General features: G+C 40.0%; 1 protein-coding gene across 2 annotated transcripts in view; it reads left to right on the top strand.

Annotated features, from left to right (window-relative positions):
* GLP1R (glucagon like peptide 1 receptor) overlaps positions 1–23863 on the top strand; it is an 84828-nt gene that overhangs the window by 50288 nt on the left and 10677 nt on the right. For both annotated transcript variants that reach the window (XM_074897028.1, XM_074897029.1), the window contains exons 4-10: positions 2490–2599; positions 5213–5319; positions 8750–8903; positions 10249–10408; positions 18566–18626; positions 22811–22880; positions 23599–23687. In XM_074897028.1, coding sequence (XP_074753129.1) covers positions 2490–2599; positions 5213–5319; positions 8750–8903; positions 10249–10408; positions 18566–18626; positions 22811–22880; positions 23599–23687 — 751 coding nt within the window. The remainder of the gene's footprint in view (positions 1–2489; positions 2600–5212; positions 5320–8749; positions 8904–10248; positions 10409–18565; positions 18627–22810; positions 22881–23598; positions 23688–23863) is intronic.

A 23863-nucleotide genomic window follows, 5' to 3' on the forward strand; every position in this document is an offset into this window, starting at 1 on the left:
GGTCTTTAGCTGCCTCTGGGCCCTGCACAGACCACCACTGTTTCAGTGAGCAGTGAGACTATGACAGCCTGACGCAGCTGGCTTGTGGCTAACCAGAAGTCTGTAAGAGTCATCAGTCCAGTTTGAATGTTTGTGACTCCTAGATGTGGCAGGAAGACTCCTTTCCAGTGTAATAGGGTTACATTTGGTTTTCTTCGTATCTGAATTAATTGCCTGGTCTTCTGTCTGCTGGCAAATTTCATGTTTCGTTTACTGTAAACTCTTCTATTCTCCAATATAAGCCAGGTTTCAGCATACAATAGATTTCCCTCATTATTTCAAAAGAAGTGTTATCAATAAAAAGAAAATTAAAATGTGTCACAATGATTTGGAGAGAAAATAAATACACTGAAGCTAAGCTTTCATCCCAATTAGACCTTGACAGTAAGAAATAATGGGGGGAAGAATTCGCAAAGAGTTTCAGAGAATGTGAAATTCTCCTTCAGCAAGTTTTTCTTTTTTAGAAATATAGTGGAATGTATTTTTGTGGGGGATTGTGTCTCTTTATAATTTTGTCTTGTAATACTTGTTGGTTACAACTCATGTAGTGGCAGTCAGACTGAATTTCTGAGTCCTGTAACCCTCTGGACTTTAACCCCATGGATTTCACCTTCATTGGCTTCTAATATATATTGCTGATTCCTAGAGCTGCCTTTGCATACATGTTTTGAATGGTTTAGTTCAATCTGATGTCCATTAATCTTGATGGGGCAAAACATAATGCGTTCCTCCTTGCTGCTCTACATCAGGTGTGAGATCCTTAACGTTGTAGCAACATCGCAAATGAAGGCAGTGTTGGCACTGGCAGTAGATGAGAGCAGGTGACAATGTTCATAGCAGTTAATGCCTGTGAATGTATAATGCTGGATGTGCTGACTTAATCTCTCCTTCTATTTTTGTGTAAACATATGCAAACAGATATCCTTACTAGTAAGGAAAAACCTCCACCAGGCATAACTTAATTTTTATATCATCTTTATATTATCTCTTACTGGTACATTCAGTATACCAATTACAAAAGCAAACAGACTATGCCTACCAAAATCATTATAAGTTACCATTTAGCATACTCATTAGAAATGGCTTATTAGAATATGAATGTCTATATTATCTTTTAAAACATCATTCTTCACTTAGAGTACCTACTACTAATCTACTGCTGATAATTGCCAAACAAATTATCACTTGTCAACTAATATGCAAATAGCCTACTGGGTTGTTATAATTTCAAATAAGTGTTAATGTTTTCCCATTGAACAGAAATGCCAAGTTCTACCATGTTCTTGTTTGCAGTAATGAGGGAGCTGATAACAGGATGGGGTTGCAGTAGGCAAGACTGGGTTTGAGCAAAAGCTGTAACTGAAATGTGTTTTGATACCCATGTAGAACTGAATCTTCCTAATGGCTCTGTATACCTCAAAATGTTCTCAGTGTTTATTTCCGAACATCGCCTTGGTAGAGAATAACCTTGGTTGAGGGATTGACTCAGCACTGCATAACACGGAATAGGTCAGTTTGCTGGGTCAGAAATGTGATTGGTAAGAAACTTCATTTGCAAAGCAGCCAACACTGCTACTCTAGCTATGCTCAGATACAGGGGCACGTTCAGGTTGCTTATGTACGGCTGTAAAAGTTGTTAGACTTCCTCGATACTCCAGACACCCGAGAGGGTTTCTTTTGATACACCATGGTTGAGTGCTCCTCCCCTTTTGTACTTTTATTTTGATGCTTCAGTCTGATGTAATTTTATTACAAGCTGTTTCATTGTACCTGCTTTTACAAGATCAAGCTGCTAACTGCTTCAGAAAGGTGTTTTATTTACTGCTGGTTTTGTTATTCAAACATGTAGACAGAAGGAATGAAATGAGTACATGTGTAGTTAGGCAAAGGTTCACAGCTTCAGTTTGTAGCATAGATGTTTGTATAAGCATTTACATTTTGGAGCTTGTGTTAGAATACTTGTTCTGAGGTTTCTCTGTCGTTGGGTCTGCATGATCTCAGAAAAGCAGAAAGCACATTTACTCTTGGTGCACTTTCTTTTTCCCTGTGAATTATGTACCTGAGGCTTATCATTTCCAAAATTTGTGTGTCTTAAAATTAGTGAGCTGGAATTTATGCATGTTATAAAATCCACACAAAAGTGGCAGTAACTATTTCAGACTGATGTTACCGAACGGTTAGCAGTTGTCCTGGAGCATGTGTCGTCTGATGCCTTTGCTGCAGCCGTGTCCTCCCAAGCCTCTTCCTGGCCCTGAGGATGAGCAGCCACACCTGCTGCAGGTAGGGAGCAGGGAAAACTCTCCCCCAGCAGCGCTGCGGCATTTCCCTCCAGCCAGGAGAGCCATCGGTGAGGAAGGGAGAATGCACTCAGCCTCAGACAACTCTGCACACCTTGCCCTGCTAGCAGGCTCTCCTCCTGCTAACGCCATGGCTCGTTTTGCTTCTGGCAGTGCTGCATGGGCAGGTGTACCGGTTTTGCACCTCAGAGGGGACGTGGCTGCTGAAGGAGAATTCGACACTGCCCTGGAGGAACCTGTCTGAGTGTGAGGCCTCTGACCAGGTAAGTTTTTGTCTCTTGCTGCTGCTGTTTAGGACAAAACAGAAGAGAGGAAAAATGTAGTTCAGTGATGCCCACATGCTTTTGTCCTGTTGAAGTAATTACCAACTCATTCTGGGTGCCTCACTTCAGTGAGCCTAATGGTAAGGGGATGTCAGGCCTCCCCCCTTCAACAAAGGGATCATAGAGGCTAGAGGAGAGCAGGTTTAAATGTGCATGAGAGAGCCAAGAGAAGTGAACCTAGTCCCAGCTGCAGTGCAGCGCAGGGGGCTCAACTGCAGCTCACCTGAACCAGAGGAGTGACCTGATTTTATTCCTTTGCCTTTTCTTCCACTAGCACATTGTTACAATAAACTGACCATTTGTTCTCTCTGTCTTATTAGCAGCTATTAAGGTGATTAAGATGAACTGAACTGAAGGATATTTGCTTTCCACCTTTGGGTAGGGGGCAGTCCCTGCTTTTTGTTTGTTTGGTTTTTTTTTTGTCTTTTTATCTTAATTTGCTGTGGGCGATGGAATTAGGCTTGTCAGTGTTATTTTCTTGCCCTAGTGTTTTATACTCTGCAGGGAGCTGTGACACCTGGCACCAAATGAAGGAGAACGTAGGGATTTCCAGGGGATTTTTGTCAGCTGTTGGCGTCAGCTAGCACACTGTGTGCGTTCCCATGACACGTGATACCGTTACTGCTGTGAGCCTCCAAGGGTGATGCTTTTCCTCACATAAATTGAGTGCACTCTCTGTCCCAAGGTACTGGGAAGTAGTACATACCTAACCATAACAGTTCAGGTATATGAAATTCCAAAGTGCTGTGGGATCTGTGTCCTCTGGAGTTCCCATTGCTCAGTGCCTTGTTCTTCAGAAGGAATAAATGGCAGCAGACTAGAAGGAGATGGGAAAAAAGATAGTTTCTAGTTCTCCAAATATGTTAAATTTAACTTTTTCCTTTAAGTTGCAGCCTTATTCCTTGTCCCTTCCACGTTCTGGGGTATCTCAGCAGAGCATGTTATCTTAATGCAAAGTGTAAGCCTGGTTGTTTTATTTTTTTTTTCCCCTGTTTGCCATTATGATTTCTTCCAGAGTTGTGTTGGAATATGCCAAGGAGAGAGATACCTAATGGTAACACTTCATCATTTGGCACCTGCCTCCAAGTTGCCATGAACTGATCTGGATTCTGAAACCCTGTGTACATGGTGTCACTCCTTGAAATGTGAACAGCCACGTTTGGTTTTCCAGCTAATGTATATAGAGCCCCCTAATAACCTACTTTGTTTTATGTATCTTGTACTTGAGAACAAGAGCTTTTTTTTGATGTGTTTGCTGTGTATTATGTTACAACTGTCACTAAAACAAAAATAGCTTCTGAGTGAGTCCTTATAAAATAACATTGTTCACTTTAAGCGTGCGATGTGGTTTTTATCTGTGTAGATGTTTTAAATTGTCAAATCTCAATAGTTTGCCTGAGCTTTGATACCGAAAAGATAATCCTTTTCGTAAGGCAGCTCTCATCATTCCCTTTAAAACATTAGCCTAGCAAATCCTTGCGGAACAGCCTGTATGTTCATCTTAAATCCTCCTGGCTGTGCAAAGTACATCTGAATAGCTGTACTTACTTCTGAAGTACAATGAATATATTCCTTTGTTCAGCACAGGTCTCAGGAGTCAATTGCAGAATTAGCATCTTGAAGAAGGGAAGTAAAATGCCTGAGTCTATTTAGATGAAGATACGTGCTTAGAAATGCACCAGAATAAGAGAATATGAGTGCGCCTCAGAGGCTGAGCCATAAGTCTGTTCAGACCTGCGTGTAGCTTTTCAAAGGCTTCTCTTTTCCCTAAAGATTTTTGGCCAGCATTTTCAAGCAAGGGTCTTGGCGGTCAAGTCTTCATCAGTGAATCTGAAGAGAGCCACAGCCCAGGACTGTCAGGGTAGTGCAAGCATCCCAGTTGCTCTGGCCTGCATCAAGTTCTCCCTCCCAGGCAGTGCTGTAACACCTAGGTCATGCGATGGTGGTGAGCTGTGGTTCGTTACCAGGAGGTTGCATAGTTGAGGCAGAAGAAAGACTATTTGGGGGCAGAAAATACTTTGGTTGTATGAATGCAAGGCATGCTTTGCCTCTGAGTCAGCGAATGGGACCAGGCTTCTTTTATTTCTAAGTATATATGTAGCCAGAGGACACCCTTGTTACACAGTAAGGAGACTTGCTTTAAATATTCAAGTCTGAAAACATCAGCTTTGCCATTTTTACTGCAGGGTTGAGTTGTGTCTGTGTTTCCTGCCATCTGTTTAAGACTTGCTTGTGTGGTAATTCATGCCTTTCCAACTTTATTATGAAATAATGTCACATTATCTATTTTCTAGCCTGGCTGCAAAACCTAACTGTTTGAGTGAACACCTGGGAGCAGCTGGGGAATTAAGATTAAACTTTTATTTCTTTAGAGCATATGGAAGGTGGAAGACTGATTTGATACATGCATTTAAACTTGACAGTAGGAGAATGACTTCTGGTTATCTTTAAGAAAAGTTAGAAAGCAGCTGGGAGAAAAGAACTGAAGCCCACAAGCTCTGTCTTTTCCCCCCTCCTTTTTTTTTTTTTTTTTTCTCCTTTATATGCTCTCAGGATGCACCAGAAGAACAGCTCCTGAATTTGTCCATCATATACACCATTGGATATGCTCTTTCCTTCTCTGCCCTTGTAATAGCAACTGCCATTCTTCTTGGATTCAGGTAACTGGGCAAAGCTCTGAAGAGAGTGGAGAAAAGGTGTTATGTTTTTCTATATGATAGTATCAGACTTTGACAGAAATATTTGATTATGTTTTTTTCTCTTCTTCCTTCACCTCATTATTTATTATGTCACTTCTGTGTTCCTACAATCATTTCTTCTCAAAATGCAAGAAAAATTCCTAATTTTTTGTAGTGTTAACTGTATGAATGTGTGGAACATGCTTTTCATAATTTGTAATATTTTGTTGTGATATTTTTATTTCAATGACATTTCCACTGAAAGACATGGGAAAAGAGAGGGATTCCAGCTTTCCCTCATGGTGTTGCCTTGCAGATGAGATACTAGTCTGGGGTGTGAGAGGACATTTAGGATAGAAGTTTTCAACTTGTCTTGCTTGGAATTACGGAGAGCACAAAGCTCAGTCTGGTCTATTTCCTAACCCTCACTTGCCAGGTGTATTTCAATGCAGAAATGGATTTTGGACACAATTGCTCTTTTTGGAGAGCTTTCAGAAATTCTTATTTCTTTTGCAATATGGTAGAGAACCTAATTTTGAAACTTGAGAAGTTTCTGTGAAATAAATTGGCGTCACCTGGACAGATTAGCATATTGGGTTCATCGAGGTATGCACCAACAAATTGCATGGAGTGCATCAAAATTAAGAGACTACTGGTTGCACATGCCAATGATACACTGTGTAGATTTGGTTAAAGATACAAAGGGAAAAAAAAAAAAAACAAACAACTTTGGACTCCAACAGAGATATCTCTTTTTTTTTTTTTTTTTTTTTCTGTAAATCCAAGAGGTGTCTTGAGTCTAGCCAGACTTTCATGTGGTCTGGGAATGCTGAGGACAGAAAGCTGATCTATAGAAATGACAAAGATGTGATCCTGCTCTGCCATGAAGTCCTACTCCCTGCTCCTGTGTGTAGCCAGATCCTATCATCCCCCTTACGTGCCGATAAGGCTGCCTCCTAAAAAAGTATAGTTTTCCATTTCCTGGTATTCTTAAACTTTCTTCCCTGATTAAAGAATTATCATTGCCAGTTAATAATCATTTGATCTGGTGCCAACACTCCCTGTTAGCAAGGCAGTCACTCTCCTTTCCTTCCTCCTAAAAGTTTGTACCCCTTATGTATTTAAAAAGATCAGTCATGCCTTTTAGTTTCCAATTTCCAAAACTGAAATGACACAAGTATTTTAGGATTGTACCACACCTTCTAGTATTGTGTTATCCCTCTTCCTTCAAATGGAGAAGCAAAGGCTAGCAATCTCAAAGAAGATTTCAAATGGCTACTGAAATGCAGAGACTTACTTTACCCCCTGTGAATGCCACGTGATAATTATGATTTGTACGTGTTGTACCTGTGCAACTTTGGGATTCGTCTGACAAAACACCAGATGGTCTTGAAGTCTCCAAGTGTCTCCCAGGATAAGTGCGTTCTCCTTGTTTCACCCATCAATGACACTTCAGTAACGTTAGCAGCCCAAATGTAAAGGTCACAAAGTGCAACTATATACCTTTCAAAGGAGGGAAGGAAGGAAGGAAGGATGCACGTATTTTTTGTCAGGGAACAAAAGAGCAAGTTTGTTACTGAGGACTGGTAGGAGAGAGGGTAATTTTATGCCATGACTTTTTGCAAAGAGATTCTTTAGCATTTTTTCTGCTAACTGTGAAGCAGGGATTGGAGAAGTGTACATGAGTATGTGCTTCTGATTTTGAAAATGCGGGTTCAGAGATGTTAAAGGAACTGAGAGCCTTGTTGAAACTGTGCTGCCAATCCATTTAGTGCTTTCCTATCTAAATTCTCTGTTTAGGAACAGCTTGATCCTGGATCTCATTAAATACATGAGAACTACCCCTTTGTGGACTGCAGTTGCTGGATTCTGGAACCTTCACTTGTGACCTCTCCCCAGAAGCTGTGCAACCTCAACAAATGGGGGTCAAAATCTAACTCAGGGGCACCAAAATGCTGATGTTCTCCACTTCTGTAATAGGAAGGCTTTTTAGAGTTCTTAGACTATAGAATAACCTTTATTTTTGTTTTTAATAATGATACAACAGAGGAAACAATATATCTCTAGTGTCCAATTTTGTATCCTCTGAAAGAAATGGAAGAAAAGTCTGTAACTTTAGTGATGGAAGCTGAAATAGGCCCATAACTTCACGACTGAAACAATTTGAATAATGCCTTGAACAATTCTTGCCTTGCCTGTGGCAGAAATACTCAGTAACTACTTGCAACCTATTTTCTTCAATTGGCTAATTTACATAATTTTTTCAATCAGGATTAAATGTGTAGCAGTTCTGAAGGATATCAACAAATAAACTTTGAGTTAAAGGAAAATAAATATTAATCATAGGTAAGTTTTGAAATAACCTGTGACTTAAAAGTGATGCAAAAAACTCTATTTGACCTGTGAAAAAAAGTTTTCCTTCCTCTTCAGCACAAAACCAATAACTTTCAGACCAAGTCTATTTTTCTACCCGAATTTATGGAGCAGTAAAAATCGACATTTAAAGCATGTTACCTGAAACTCCTGCTAGAATAATTGCTCTTTATCATATGTTATCTGTATCTTTTAGCATCAAAAAATAATCATACCCAGTGTAAGTTCTCTGAAGCGAAGTGTGCACCCTTGCAGTGCTGGAAGAAAAAAATATTTGTGGATAAGGCTGGTAAAACATTGGCAACACTCTGCAGTTGGATACCATTTACATGACTGCAGTTTCTTTTGCTATCCCTTAACATGCTCTTTTTTTGACAAGTAGCAATTTTATTGTCTTTGTAGCTGGCTGCTGAAATTCAAGAGGATTTTTTTCTTTGTTTTGTTGTTTTCAATTCTGAATGCAGAGGTGAAAATGCTGTTCCTTTTAGTTCTACAGATAGTGTTTACAATTCCCCAGGAGGCAATCTGAATACAGATTTTTCTCTTGTTGTCAAGGCAGTAATTTACAGGTGGGTTTTTCATTGTTGGTTTGAGCGCAGCCAGAAACTGTACTGCACGCCAGTTCAGAGCCTTCCAAGGTAAACCTTTACAGTGACACTGAGGTCGATTCAAATAGATTAGATTCAGCGTTATGTGAAACTTGACTTTTTTTAGTCCTTTCAGATATATCTTCTGAAAATGACTTTATTTTTATACTTTTTCAAGTTCTAAAATATCTTTTTTCCTTACGCACTGATCTCCTCCTTCTCCCAAACGTTCACACTTAGGGCTGAAGTTTTTAATGTCTTTTCCATAGTGATTTCTTCCCAAAGACAGTTTGAAATCCCTACAGCTATTCTCAAGTTATGGGATTTCCTTTGGTACCTCCTGATTTCCAACAGGGCTTATTTTTCCCTCCTTCAGGGAGTTTTTCTCCCTCAGTGTGATGTTGCAGCTTTTACGTAGATAGTGAGTCATGACTGGTTCTTCCTTTTTACAGACATCTGCATTGCACGAGGAATTATATTCACCTGAACCTCTTCACCTCTTTTATCCTCCGGGCTATATCAGTCTTCATTAAAGACTCAGTGGTGAAGTGGATGTACAGCACAGCCACACAAGAGCACCAGTGGGAAGGACTTATCTCCTTCCAGGTAGGGGCAGACAGTGTGGTGATTCTCAGGATATTGGAGTCATCACTGTGGTGTGTCTGCATCACAGCAGGTAATTTTGTTTTATGTGGCGAGGGTTATAGAAAATGCTGTTCTTCAGTCCACAGAGTTTCTCTGAAACTTGCAGCACAATGTATGTGGTTGTGGTTGTGCCACTCCAGGCTTGGAACAGGCAGGTAGTTGATGCCGTGGCATGTTTCTCTGCTTGTGGGAAGTTTGCCCCTACTAGACAGAGGAAACATGAAAAGGTGGATTTCTTTATATGTGTACAAATGCCTATATCTTCTTCCCGTGCTTGCAGGTTCATTTCTTTTAGCAGTGGCCAGCACCTTTTTGTGATAGGACTGTCTGTCTTGTATAATGACCAAATTATTTGGTCATTCTTGGAGATCTTTATAATCTGTTGATGAAAGGAAAAAGGGGAGTATCTGATTAAAATGCAAATTTGAAAGCATTTAGAAAGCTTTAAAGGAACGGGCTAATTAAATACTCCAAAGGGAGAGGATATACAGCTCTTTCGTGAATATGATAAAAGCTGCCTTTCCTCCTTCAGATTTGGAATACAAAATGTACTTGAATCTTCAAATAAAGGAATTTTCATTATTTGTATAGCTCTTGTGATTCTAGAACAGGGGTACAGCGTTTTTTGCTGCAGTGTGGGGTTGGGGTCATAAAGGGCATGTGTTCTGATTCATGCTTAGTACCCATCCTTTTCTGACACTTTGCCTAAGGCTTAAGCACTAATACCACATAGTTAATCTCATATGATGGTTGATTTCTTCTCATCTGCAATGTATCAATTGGCAGAAAATAACATTGTGATACATATCTTAAATGGTTTGGAAATGTTCACATTGGATTGTCAGTCATTTCCTCCTTCCAAAAAAACCTAGGCTTTGTGCTTTCACACATGGTTTATCCAATAGTGGTTTCATCAGCTTTGAAAAATAGTCAACATTACAGCATCTACTATTTGCTCTTTAATAAAGAAATGCTCGGCTACAGAATAGAATAACTGGAGAAGTAAAAAGATTCACTGACTGCAAGTGACCCAGTACCTTTCACTTGCTGCTCTTTTTTTGTGCTTTTCAAATTATAAGCCATTGCTTATTGAGAACACGTAATTATTTTTTTTTTTAAAGGAGACATGTTGTTGAAAGCATCAATTTGCTGTGTATAGCACCTATTACTTGCTTCTGTCCATTCAGTACTCAAATGTGATTAATTTAGCAAGTGTTGTTTTAAGGAGCAAGAGTAGGAGGAGAAACAGTCTTTTGGGTTAATATCACTTTATTCTCAGCCCCTCTTGTGCTTTTTTTCATCACAGGAGTCACTCAGCTGCCGCTTGGTCTTTGTGATGATGCAGTATTGTGTGGCTGCAAACTACTACTGGTTACTAGTGGAAGGCATGTACCTGTACACGCTGCTGGTACTTTCAGTCTTTTCTGAGCAGAGGATTTTTCGGCTATATCTCTTCATTGGTTGGGGTAAGTTGATGTCTCCATATATCTGTCTATGGCTGCATGCACTGGCAGATGGTATAATAAGAAAAAATACCGAGTGTCTATCATAGTGCTGCCAAGTTTAAGTCCTGAACTCTCCCTTCCCTTTTTGTTCCCAATCCCTTACCTTGTTTGAGCTGGAGGGTGCTGGGCCACCACAGCTCCCAGATCCTTGCGACACAGAGGCTGTGGGTTTGTAATGCAGGGGCTGTGCAACACCACAGAAGCTCCCCAGACCAGTGGCAGTACTTTTACTGCAAGACATTGGCTTCCAAATACAAAATATGTGTGGGTGATTCCAGGTGAGTGTGGACTTTCTTGGACTGCCCTGTTTCATCTCCTAAAAGACTCCCATTGCATTCAAAGATGTGTTAACTACTTGTGATGCAATGTAGGAATGATACCTTGTATCTGGTCAAGGATATCAGTAGAGAAATGGTGGCAGCATGAGTTAGGAGAGTGCAAAGGGGCTGATGAACAAGGGCTTGCTAGCAGGGGGTTGTCAGGTTGGTTATGTGGGCAGAGCAGGTCAAGTAATGACTGTCAGGCAAAAGAGTGGTCAGGGTGCATGTGCCATGGGCCTGTGTGTGCTTGAGATTAAGGACTGTGATGCCTTGAAATCAGTTGGTTGAAACAGAGTCACCTTCTGTAGAAATGCTTTTCTCCCTCTCCCCTTTTGGTGGAAATCAGACAACTCTGGGCAAGCTGAAAGTAAATCCAAGTAAATACTGCAAGTGTTTTCATAGATGCTAGTTTGAACATTAAATTGCTTTGACTGTCCTTCTTTGTGGATTTACCAACTGAATATTCCAGCAAATTAGTTCACTGGTAAAATGTGTATAAATGACTTACCCAATGAAATACCATGAATTACCCAATTCTACTGAACAGTGATATATGAGGAGCAAAGGCTTTGTGGCATATTGTTATTATTTGCATTTATTTATTTCTATCAGTTTCCTGCTGAAGAGCTTTAGTTACAAAACAATAATGGAAGATACAGAACTTTTTATAGTACATGCCGCAGAAGCAACAGCATCTTGTATAACATTTGAACTACATATGTTTTAATCATGTTTTATGAGTAGCCATACTCTCAGTTATAAAAAAAAAAAAGGGCAAAGGGAGCTATTCTGAATATTCTGAAGCACTGATTGAGGTCATGAGAGGAAATGGAAAAGAAATCAGAGCAAAATTATATCTTGCCAGGTTATTGTGGTGTTTTATAAGTAAGGAATAGTATGGTTTTGATCTAAAGCATTTCTAGTTAGAGTTTCTCTTGAAAAAGCAGAAGGCATAAACAGAAGACGTTATTTTGGTTTTGTTCTTCCTTTACAGTGGAAGTTTTGCTACTGTATACTGAATTTCTGGATGAGTTTGTGGAAATGAGTGGTAATGCCAGAACTTGGCACATGGATGAAACCCATATATCCAGCCTCCTAGAAAAGCTCTGCCTGTGCCATTCAACCCTCATCTGTACCATTTCTTGCACATGCAGCCATGGCTGCATGTGCAAACCTTGCCAATGATTTTCTATCTTCAAATGCAGAAGCATCTACTATTTCAGTGCTCCCAGATTAGCTATACCAGATAACAGTTTTGTCTAACAAGTGGAAAGTTATGAAGATTTTCTCCACTATTTCTTTCTTGCTTCTTCATTGGTGATTCTAGTTTTGGGGTGCTCAGGTCTCTTGCCAGGTGCCTTTCTGCTCTATGCAATGCTCAGAAGATTTTTTTTTTTTTTGAGCATCATGATAGTCTCAGTGTAATGCTGAAGCTTCAGAGGAACAGTAGAGTCCTGTCTCAGCTGAGAGTCCCGTTCTTTGAACTAGTTTATCAACTGTAAAAATAAAGCTGGATCAAAAAAACCAAACTTATTTGGCTGTCAGAGCTGATCTGATACCCTGACCTTTTGTTCTATTAATGAATTGTCCTCTTACTGGATAATTTTTTAACTTGTTCATTACTCATCATTTGATCTATATTTATGTTTTAAAATTTTGTACATGTATTGTTCACAAACTTATGGGTGTTAGTCATGTTGTTATTTTTTCTAATTATAACTGAACTTTGTGATCACTCATAGATCACAGGGTATCGTTTTCACTGTCTGAATAGCTTCTGCAGTCCCACATGTGATCACATGTGTTTTCTACTTGTACTTCTCTCAAATGTACATATGAATAAAACTGTGTATTCTTGTCGAGTTTTTTGTCCACCTTAGTGTTTGCACATACTCTCGGTTATATTTGCCTTGTACTTCTTAGGAGAAACAATGGGTCTCAGAACAAACAAGAAACTAGAGCAGATTATTTCCTCTAGTAATCCTAAACAAAACTGTAATGTAAGGGTGAGCTTTCAAATATGTAGAAATGTCCCAGTACCTGTTTCTCTCCAAGCTTTTAGACTGCTATATTAAATAATGCTATACTTAGTCATAACAGGGGAGAAAGACCACATAATTGTGTAAATAAAAAAATACTCCCATTTTATGTCTAACATCATAAGTTCATCTCAATTCAAAATACAGAAAGGGAAACCTGCTCTTCAAATAGAAGCATGTAAAAGATACCGTTGTCAGTGTTTGCCTAGGAACAGTTAGCAGTCAATGAGGGGCATAAAGGTGAATGAATAAGTATTTCCCAAGTATGCTATATGATAATTTCAGGTCAGTTCTTAATGTTATTAGATGGTAGTCCATTTAGTATCAGTTCAAATTAGTAAATATTCTTTGCTGTTAAAGTGTTTTATAAGGGAAAAGATCTGTTTATCTCATGTTATTGTACTTTGCAAAAGCTAGAAAAGTTGACATCATTTATCCTGATAGGATTCTGTAAACCTTCCTGATCACTTGTGAGGTAACTCTGTTCCTGTAATGGCCACTTCCTTGCTGAGATTTCATACCATACTAGGCTTTGAGATGGCAGTCTTAAATTTTTTCCTATTTAATGTGGAAAATGTCTCGCTTATGTCTTCTTTTTATTTGTAAAAGCAGATTTCCATGCATTTGTCTCAATCCTGAGATCCATATATCTTACTGCAAAAACAATGCTTTATGCCATTTTCAAAGCTGGGGGGGTGGGGAAGCAGAAACACTAACAGCATCAACAAACAAAGTTCTTAATCAGCTAGTGGCAGAGCCTGGAGGTCAGCACAGCAGCAGCTAAAGAGGATCTTGATTCAGATATTCATTATCGCCTGCAGAAAAAAAAACCAACCCTGTTGCTATACATTGCCGGTACCTGGTGCCTCCTTCCTCTGACATAAGAGAAATCCTTGACCATGTATCTCACCTTCTAGAGAGAGCAAAACATTTGCAGAAAAAGAGGGGAATGAAAACAATGTAACTACAGAGATCAAGATGATTCCAAGAAACAAAACAAACAAAAAAGATGTGCAGACTGTGCTTAATCACGGTGTCCAGGACACCAACTCAGTGTTCATCGTATCTGAGCCCAAGTGAAGAGACACTGAGCTTGACATTGACTTCAAGCAGCTGTGTCAGTGCTGTACAAAGTAGTCTCCAGAGAAGAGCAGTTTATACTGTCATGCTGCTGTATGCATCTTTCAGCAGCCCTTAGTAGAAAAAGGACCTGTTCACATTCAGAAGCAGGGAGGAGGGAGGAATGGGAAAACATCAGCAGCAACGTCCCACAGTGACTGTGTGTGACATTCAGGCAAGAAGATTGACAAGAGGTAATTTTCAGAACGAAAGGCTAAGAAGAAAATGTTAATAAAAAGCTAAACAATCTCTGAGCTTCTATGGCAATTTTACACCCAGCTGCACTTGCAGCAGGGAAACTGCCATAAAAAATAAATAATCCCTTTCCTTCCAAACTTGCTCTAAGGAAGAATACTTTGAGGGAATGAAGCTATTAATGGCAGGAAGCCTGGCTAGGGTGTCAAAATATTCGTCCTGACTGCAAGGAAGATGTGACTAGAGCAAAGCCAGTAAGAAATCTTTCTTCTCAAGTCCAGTATGAACTCAGTGCAGCAACAGGACGCATTCATTGCACTGAGCAGTTCTTGTCTGTTTTCAAATGAAAACTGTGTTTCAGACAATGATGTGAAAATAGATTTTGTGTCCAGACTGATCTTGGAAGGAAGTGCATCTGTGAGGAGTTTCTCTTAATTCTCTTCACTCTTTGTCTTCTAGATTAAACTCTTTCATGCTTTTCCTTTCTTAGAAAGAAAAACATTTAATCTTCTCACATCTTCAGTGCTCTTGCTCTTTCTACATCTGGTCATATGTATTTATCACTTCTTTCAGTTCCCCATCACATACCTCTCGCATTCATACTTCAAGCAGTTGATCAAGTCAGACCATCCTGGATGATTTCTGAGAAGGAGGAGTGGAGTTCTGGTGGCAGTAGTGTCCTTCTGGTTTGTGTGTCTGATTGTCTCAGAGGTTGAACCTCTCACCACGTGGAAACTAGCAATGTCAGGTTACATCTGAAATATGACCTTATACGCAAACGGATCGGTCCTAAAATGCTGTATTCAGAATATGTCCTTATTTAAGGATGCCCTTGGCAGGATGGCAGTGCTCTGGTCCTACAGAGACAAATTTACTTCAGGAAGAATCTCTAATCAGAACGTGAGAATGAGGGGAGCCTCTCTTGCCCCTCATACATCTTTCTTCCCTGAAATTTCCTTTATGTAAAATGTGGTACAATGCAAAGCTAGAACTACTGTGTGTCTCTAAAAAGGAAAACTTGCTTACACATCGAGGTAAGGGAAAGAAGACGGCATGGAATAGCACCATCTGGTGACACCTTTCATGGACTCCAGAACAAGACCGAGCTTTTTTGTTCTGGTCCCAAAATATCTCAGACCCATTAAATGAAGAGACTGATTTGTACATGCTGTTATCAGGACGTGGTAACTGCCATTAGCAGCTCCACAAATTGTTCTTTTCTCTGGTCATTAGGGACAGTGGGGCGGTGTGAAAATGTCAACCAAACAGTGGCTCCTGTGCAGAACTTCTCAGTTTTCTTCTCTTACCTACCCATCCTATTATCATTCTGGATAATACCTGGTTTTCCAGACTTTTTTTTCCTTACTATGCAGACACCTGGCCAGGTGTAGAATATGTAAGATAGAGTGAAAATAAGTGGGTTATGCTCTTTATTTATGCAGTGGGGTGTTAAGCTAGTTGATGGCAGTTCAGTTACGTTCTCATCTATATTATTGTTGAAGCCTATAATTCAGATGCCCTATCTGCTATCATTTGAAGTTGAACTTTATTAGCTAGCTGTCAGCATGCTTATTTCCTAGTACACTTGACAGATTTCCTCATCACTGTCTAGTGTTCAAAGATTTTTGGTCGGTTATCAGCCTGCAAGGATTAACATGGCAGAGGCTATTATGAGCAGGCTATTGCAGTTTCTGCCATCTTCAGCAGTGATGCAGTACACACAGAAGGAGACATTACCGTTTCAGAGACCTTTCTGTGGTCAGTTAATCTGAGAAAAGATCAGTCTCAGAGATTTCTGTATGACAAAGAGCAAAACCAGATTAAGTTCAGCCTATATCTTAAATTAAGTGCATCCTATAAATGGGTGCAAGTTTTTTCTCAGATATCATATCATATATATAATATAATATCATATCATAATATAATATCATATTCTCTGAATAGCAGCGGCAAGACAAAGAGGTGTAGGACAGAAACTTATAGGCCTCAACAGAGCTCCATGCTGGGAGACCAGAATGGGAATACAATGCTGATTCTGTTCATGAGTTTGTTCAAGGAAATTATACCGTTTGCTTTCACTGCCTACTCAAGCCAGCCAGATTTCTTTTACAGAGTGAAGTAACCAGAATAACACTTGTCATTTGTGCCAGTTAATGCAGTTTAACTAGGTATCAAGATTGTAAATTAACCCATGGAGAGTGTCAGTGATTCTTGCAAGCTATAGTTGTTGCAGAGATGCTGCAGACTTGCTCTTTTGCTATTGTGAATGACTTCTGCAGGCTTGAGGTGGATTAGGGAATGTTCTTGGGGCAGTCTCCAATTTAGATCTTGACTAGGGTTTTGCAAAACTGGTTGCATTCCCATGTCCTGAGAGTGTCCCAGACAGTTCTCAGAGCCACCTATTTCTTAGGAGACAACTTTCTAAATTTGGTAGATGTCAGATGGTATCCCTGTAGAATTTGCACTGATATTCAAAGCTTACCTGTATGTATTGCACTGTTAAGTCTTGGTGTCTCAGATTAAAATGTGAAAATAATGTGACTCATGGTGTTGCAATACCAAGGCACCAAGGGCCTGTATCACAAGTGGGAGTGGGCAGAGAATGTTGAACAAGTCACCTTGTACATACTGCCTATTCATTTGTGTAATACTTGCATAGCAGGATGCTGATGCAGTTCAATACCAGGCTCTTCTGAAATATATTAATAACAGATTCTCAATTCAAATTTAATGTGATTAAATATGGAGAGATTTCTGATGTATCCAGAAGATGGAGATATCCACAAATCATTATTGTTCCCACTCGATATATTGGTTCCCTGACATACAGCCTTAGTGTTTGTGTCTTATCCTGTAAGTTTCATATTAAGATGTCTCAATTCCCAGCAAAGTCAAGAAAGGAATAATTCAAACTATAATTAGTTTCTGTGAATGAAATGCTCATTTGTGTTTGGAAGTGATTTGCAATAAGCCCGTTCTTAATCTCTTGTGCCACTATAAAAGCAGCACAGAGTTCTCAGTAACTTTGCTCCCAAAATGTTGTGTACTCTCAGTATTAGGTACATCTGTGGAATACGTTCAAACGCTTGCCCCAATAATCTCTACTCAGTTCATTATCTTTGCTATTATTCTGATTATTGGTATCTTTTTCTTGATACTCTTTATTCTCTCTCTTTTTTTTTTTAACTGTTTAAGCAGAATAATTGGTCTTTCATGTCTGTAGTATTTAGCTGTTCTGATAGTAAAGAAAGAATACAGTAGAGGAAGAGACAAGGTTTTTACTGATAATACCCACTACAGATACTGCTTGTAGATTTTCAGACTTCAAGAGATCACTGATTTCCCTGTGGCTTCTGCTTTTAGGAACTGTGTATTTGCCCTGTGCAGTGCTTACTGCTGCACATTGATGTTCTTATGATCCCTTACTATATTGGTTCTTAAGAATTCAGTAACAAAGCCCTTCCTATATAATGTACATACATGTACTGTCTAAGGAGATACACAGAGCAATTAGACCATCTTGATCCATCCTTAGGCAGAAATTCCTCATCCTGCTTGTTATGTCTCAAGCTGCTCTCCTTCATTGTGGGCTTTTTTGGCATTCCCTGTACTGAATATTGGTTGGTAGATGCATTTTAAAATTATTTTTAAGACCTAGGCTTTTCATAAATGAAAGAAATGAATTTGAGAGCCTTTGACATTGTAAACGAAGTAATGACTACCAGCTTACTTGGCTTTTCTCTCTTCCCTTTACACCCCAGATAAACTGACCAACTGTAGCACATGCACTGTCAGGCAAGCATAGGACGGAGCCTTTTCTCAAGACCAGATGGATCTGCTGTCTTTGCTGCAGCCACTCAGGTCCATGTCAGTACTGGAGCCCGAACTTGGGGCTTGTCTGCAGGGCAGACCTGAGTGCACTTGTTACCTGTTATGTGCCCACACTCCCCTCTGCCATCAGGGGTATGTGGGCTCAGTGTGCTCCAGCCCTGATGCTGATAGACAGCCTGAGCTTGGTGCTGCCTCAGTATAGCATAGCTGACCCACAGGCAGAAATGTGGATGCAAAGGTTTGAATCAGAGCACATTGTGCTCCTCTCTAGTATGAATATAGAGGCTAGCAGAGCTTCCGTAAATTTCGTTCCCTTGGCCCCTCCATGAAACTTCCAATGGAAAAGGTGGTATATGCCAAGTATGCAGGTCGTGGTCTGTTACTCATTTTCATGCCTGTTAGGAGCTAGGTGGGGGCCCAGGCAAAGTAAGTTACAGGTATTTACTTGCAGGTTAGATTCCTCCTCCCACCCTTCACAGCCATCTTGCTGGGTAGGAGCTGCAGCCCTGCCACCACTTAATTATGTTGCTCATCATTATTTGGGGGATTTGTCCTTCTCTCTGCTTTTCCTTGTCTCTTAATGTCAGTGTCAACCTTGTCTTCTCTCTTCCCAGGTGTACCAATGCTGTTTGTTATCCTCTGGGGAACTGTCAAGTACCTTTATGAAGATGAGGGGTTGGTTTAGTTCTGATTTTTCTAGATATCTCGTTTGTGCTGTATGTGTGCACTGGCAGGTCATTGTTTGCTTTCTGTTCAGTGTGGTTTGCTTTGGCAATGTGCTGAAACATCACATAATTGCTTCTGTTTTGTCTGAAGGTCTTGCATAACATTTCAGAAAAGAGCATATGTTTCTTTCTGATCAGAATTTTCTGCATGTCTGAATGAATCTATCCCTTTGCAGGTCAAGGAAAGGTATGTTTTGTTTTTCTGTAGTTACAGTATCAACAGTAGAAGTCATCATACCCAACCAAGACCACTTCTGATACTGTGCCTTTGGCAGTAGCCTTTACAGTTACGCTTCAGAGGAAGGCAGAAACCTCCCACAGGATTCTGCCTGCAATTTGTAGTGGTTAGCTTATGCCTAGCAGCAGAGATGTGATTGCCTGTTCTTGTTTACGTTTTCATTATTTAGATCTTTTTAAAATAAAGGCACATTGTCTGCTTACGTTAGTCTTGCTGATGTCAACTCTACCACACACAAGATGGCTGCAAAACATAAAATACTTTTTGTCCACTTTTACCATAGTGGCTGTTCTGAAAAATTGTCTTTATATATGCTTTATGTATTAAATAGTCTTGTAGCTTGTTGTTGTTTGTTTGTTTTGTTGTTTGGTTTTTTGTTTTTTTAAAAGGGAGGAAAGTGGCTTCTTCTTAGTGACAATGACTGCCTGGAAATATTTGGGTAGATTTCTTTGTGATTAAATAAATGACTTTATGCTATTTCCTTTTTATTCTAAATGTACTGTTTATTGGGTCTTCTTATTAGTTTCCAAACAACCCAGCCGGCACTTTTGTAGAGGTTCCTTTTTTCATTTTTTTTTCCCCCTCCCCCAGACACAATCCTTGCTGGAGAAATTCTGCAATGTGAAAATTAAGTATATTCAGAGCCATCCCCAGACTTTTTGTCTGGTGTTCATGAGTGTTAAGAACCAGCTTTTTTAAAGTGTCTTTCGTAGTACTGAATCAGCTCAGTCAAAGCTGCCTTCTCTGGCTTAAGCAATGCTAGGATTTTGCAAATTTTCTTTTCAAGGTTGACTTGATAATATTCTGTAGCAAGATTGTGGCCACATTGATGTGTTGCAGGTTTTGTTGAAATTATCTGAATAGGTATAGAGAACATGTGGCCTCTGAACAAGCGATGTTCCATGGGCATATCTTCCCATTGATGTAGAAAATGTATTCAAAGTGCTCACGCTGAGCCTTCTACATTATGTGGTGCTCAGATCTGATTTATGTTTTCTATTAAGGAAAACTGTCACTCACTGCCTTCAGCAGACCTTAAATGGGCCAATTTTGCACCTTATTGAATCTTCTAAATCTTGTATAAATATTTGTAAAATACAGTAATAAATAACCACGTGCAGCAGCTTCTCTGAAAGGCAAGATTTCTGTGCCTTGGGCAGGCATTTGCTCGAGCAGCCAGGGATATCTTTCGTGCTGTTTGCCATAGCGCTGTCACCATGGGTGTGCAGCGGGCTGTAAATTGCATTTGTGACTTAACTACTTCCCTGGCTAGGAGGAACAACTGGAAGTAAATGTGGTCAGGGCTGGGAATTGGAGGCAGTCCTGCAAACGCAGCCATTTGAGTGAAGGACAGAAGCCTGCAAGACTTACTTGCAGGCTAGCCTCTTCTTTCCTTACATGTGAAAGTTTAAACTCCTTTAGAAAGCAGTTGCTGTTTTAAAAAGTGAGCTATTGAAAAAGACTTTTGTCTAGATTACAAATAAAATTAAAGGCAAGCTGTGCTGCTCAGTTATTAGACTGCCTAAAGAGCTGATATTTACATATCTTTTTTTCTATCTGAAATTGATTATGGGAGCAAGACAGCCAGCCTACAATCCTTTAAAAAAATGGAGCTGTTCAGCTGTACCTCTTCAAGGTAAAAAATCCGTGTTTTCATTTTTAGAAAAAGAATACCAGATTGGTAAGCAAAGGCAGAAACTTCGCAGTAACATTTGTTTCACTGGAACAATTCTCCATTTAAAGCTCTGAGGCTATTAGTTACCAAGCATCTTCTGAGTGATGCTGAGCAAACTGCAGGGATACATCCCAAACACAATAGATGTTGGTGTATTTATTAGTGTGGCAATCCCAGAAAGCACAAATGGACAAGAAATCATGTACAGATATATCAATTTTATTTTTTGGACACTTTAATAGCTGTGACACTTTAATTGGGCTGTAATGGCGTTTTTATTGCACATATTTGTATAAATCTAAAAGTAGCTAAAACTGCTCTGTGCCACAGGAAGCAAATTAACACACAGAGAAATGTAGCAGAGCTAATGTAAAGAATCATTTCTCAGCCTCCATCATTATCAGGAAATTTTAAAATTGCCTCTGCTTCCACTGCAGCTAGTCAGAAAATCAGAACTCCACTTCCAGCCATGCCTATTATCCTGCTGGTCTTGAGGGGTTCAAAGAAAATTGATTTTAAAGGCTCCATGAAGCTGGCTCCCAGTCACACGTACCAATTAAGAAGTTCTTCTGTTACTCAGATTCCAGCTCAGGTACGCTGACTGCACATAATATGTGCACCTTCTTTCTCCAGTATCTAAAATACAATTGAATTGTAGTTTGGAGCTGCTGGTTGCAATAATATACTTGTTATCTGCTTTAAACTGAAATTGAAATGAAAAATGAAACCCTGAGCCCTTCTCAGGCTTGCAGTACCTGCAAGGGAATATGGAATTGCCACAGCCAAGCTGCTTCACTTTCCTCTCTAGTGTGTGAGCACATGTGGGTGTGGTGGTGTATCATGGATCCCTACCACGTGCTGCATGGTTTGGTAGTTTCTCTGAAGTTAACTGTCCCATTACAGGGTTGGGGAGGGCTTACTTTTCACCAGCATCACCCAAGCTGAAGTTTCATAGGCTTATTAAGGAACCTTCAGGAAAGTTGAGCATACGTGTTTTGGCAGACGAGATTTGGAGATTAAGAGAAACTCGTTTTGTGAAGGAACCTATGTTTTCTGTAGTGCTGTTTCATAGTTTGTTTCACAGCCTGTGTGGCTCATAAACCTGCTGACTTTACTGATAACTGTTGCTTTTGAGTAATGCTGAGCAATATAGCAGGAGGCTAGCAAAGTTATTTCATAGAAATATTGAGAATGCTGTCACTGCAGCAACAAGTGAAGTGGCATGAGAACAGTGCCCCAACACCTGGGCCATTGTGCACACACATGGCCCATCATACAGTCAGGGGTGGCTGGCTGTGACCAGGGTGGGGCCTAAAAGAACTAGGTGTACAGACCCTGCAGTGTAAAGTTCACTTTAAATCAGTGGCCCCGAACTGTGGCTTTCAGACATTGCTTTTCTTGTGATTGTTCTCCAGTAGTGCTTAAAGACTCAAGAATTTAAAAAGCTAAAATGAGACTTATGGGAGAGTGAAGTATGATACTGCCTGTACCACGTTAGCTACTTGGCAAAAGGCTCAGCTGGCTAACAAAAGTTGGGAATTATTACTCCCATCTTTCATTTTACTTGCTTACAACTTTTAAAACTCCCTTTGGACCTGAAACCTGCATATATACACTGAAGGAACTGGAGTTTGCTGCTTAATTGCCTTCTCCTGGTTGAAATTAGTAGGTCCTTTTTGAAAATAAGGACGAATAATTGCTGTTCTAAATATTAATACAAGAAAAGTGATGGTAGGTAATGGGATAAAGAACTAAAAAACAGTTAAAAAATAAGATGACCTGACATTGGAGACTGAAGAACAATAAAAAATAACGCAGAAGGAAGAGGATAGGAGTCATGCAGGAAAAGTCTGGCTCAAGCAGATTTCCCCCCTTCTCCTTGCAACCACATGACTAATTTGACCTTGACTTTAATGGACTAAATCTTCACAATCAACTGATGATAATTCATAGCAAATTGTGGAGGAGAGCTATCCATTAGTGGGCAAGAAAGGCTGTCGAGTAGTATCCAGTTGGATTATGATAGCTGCAACAGTACAAAGCATTCAGTGTTTCTAAGAAGCAACTGCATCTGTTTCCATGTCAGCATGATGTGCTTTCCTGGTATCTAGTCCTCAATATTGTTTCCATCTGCACTGCTGTGAGAGAATGAAAAGTGAGAGATGTTAGTAATGTACTGAAACTTTTTCTTCTTGTCTCCTCCTTATTGCCATCTTCCTAGTTGCTGGACCAGAAACTATAACATGAATTACTGGTTGATCATCAGACTGCCCATTCTTATCGCCATTGGGGTGAGTATGGGGTGCGTGCAGCAAGCTGGCAGATTTCCATGAGAACAGGAGGTAGTACAGTACACAACAGCCATGTGGACATTTGCTCTTTGTATGTCCAAAGGATAATAACCTTTGAGGGTATTGACATTTTCATTCAGAAATGTGATTTTATGAAACCAAATTGGTTTCTGTTGCTGGAATTCCCAACCAGCATTTTGTTTGTTTTATCTGGCCATATGCTGTCATGTTGTAGTGGCAGCACATGATAACAAAACAGGATGCCTCAGCAATCCATTTAACTCCCCTGTGTGCAGAAAGCTATGGCGGGTAGTACAGGGAGGCAGAATATGATATTTCAGGTACTGGGCTACAGAAGAGCAACAAATTGTGTGCAGAAGTGCCCCGTTCTGCAGCCACAATACCGTGTCAGTCTCAGACCTCCAGAGGAGGCAAATGGGACAGCCCACACCTTTAGTGTGTATCACTCCCCAGACATGTTGATAAGCTCCCCTGCTTTGTTTAGTGAACTGCCTACATTTTCAAAGGTGACTTGTGCATTCTCAGAGGATCTATTCAGAGCACAATTCCTTAGCAAGGAGTTGAGTTCCATGGCAAATTCTGCAGCAGCAGAGTAACAGGATGCAGAGGGACCCACACATGCAAACACAAACCAGCTTGTTTGAACACTTATACACATGTGTTTTGTGATGATGATATCCTTTTTTCATTTCTTCAGGTAAATTTCCTGATCTTTATCAGAGTCATATGCATCATCATCTCCAAACTACAAGCTAATTTGATGTGCAAAACTGACATAAAATGCAGGTATGTCATATGGTGTCTGATACTTTTTGTGCCCATCAAAATGGAAATAGACAAGGAGGTACAGGAAAGGAGTGGATTGACAAAAGTGGTTAAAGATCACAGGCCTTGAGTAATGCACGGGTGTGGTGTCACACAGACCTGTGTGTCTGCTTGGACAGTCAGTCCCCAGAGGAGCC

This window comes from Athene noctua, chromosome 1 (genome assembly GCF_965140245.1).
Source record: "Athene noctua chromosome 1, bAthNoc1.hap1.1, whole genome shotgun sequence".
Classification (NCBI taxonomy): domain Eukaryota; kingdom Metazoa; phylum Chordata; class Aves; order Strigiformes; family Strigidae; genus Athene; species Athene noctua.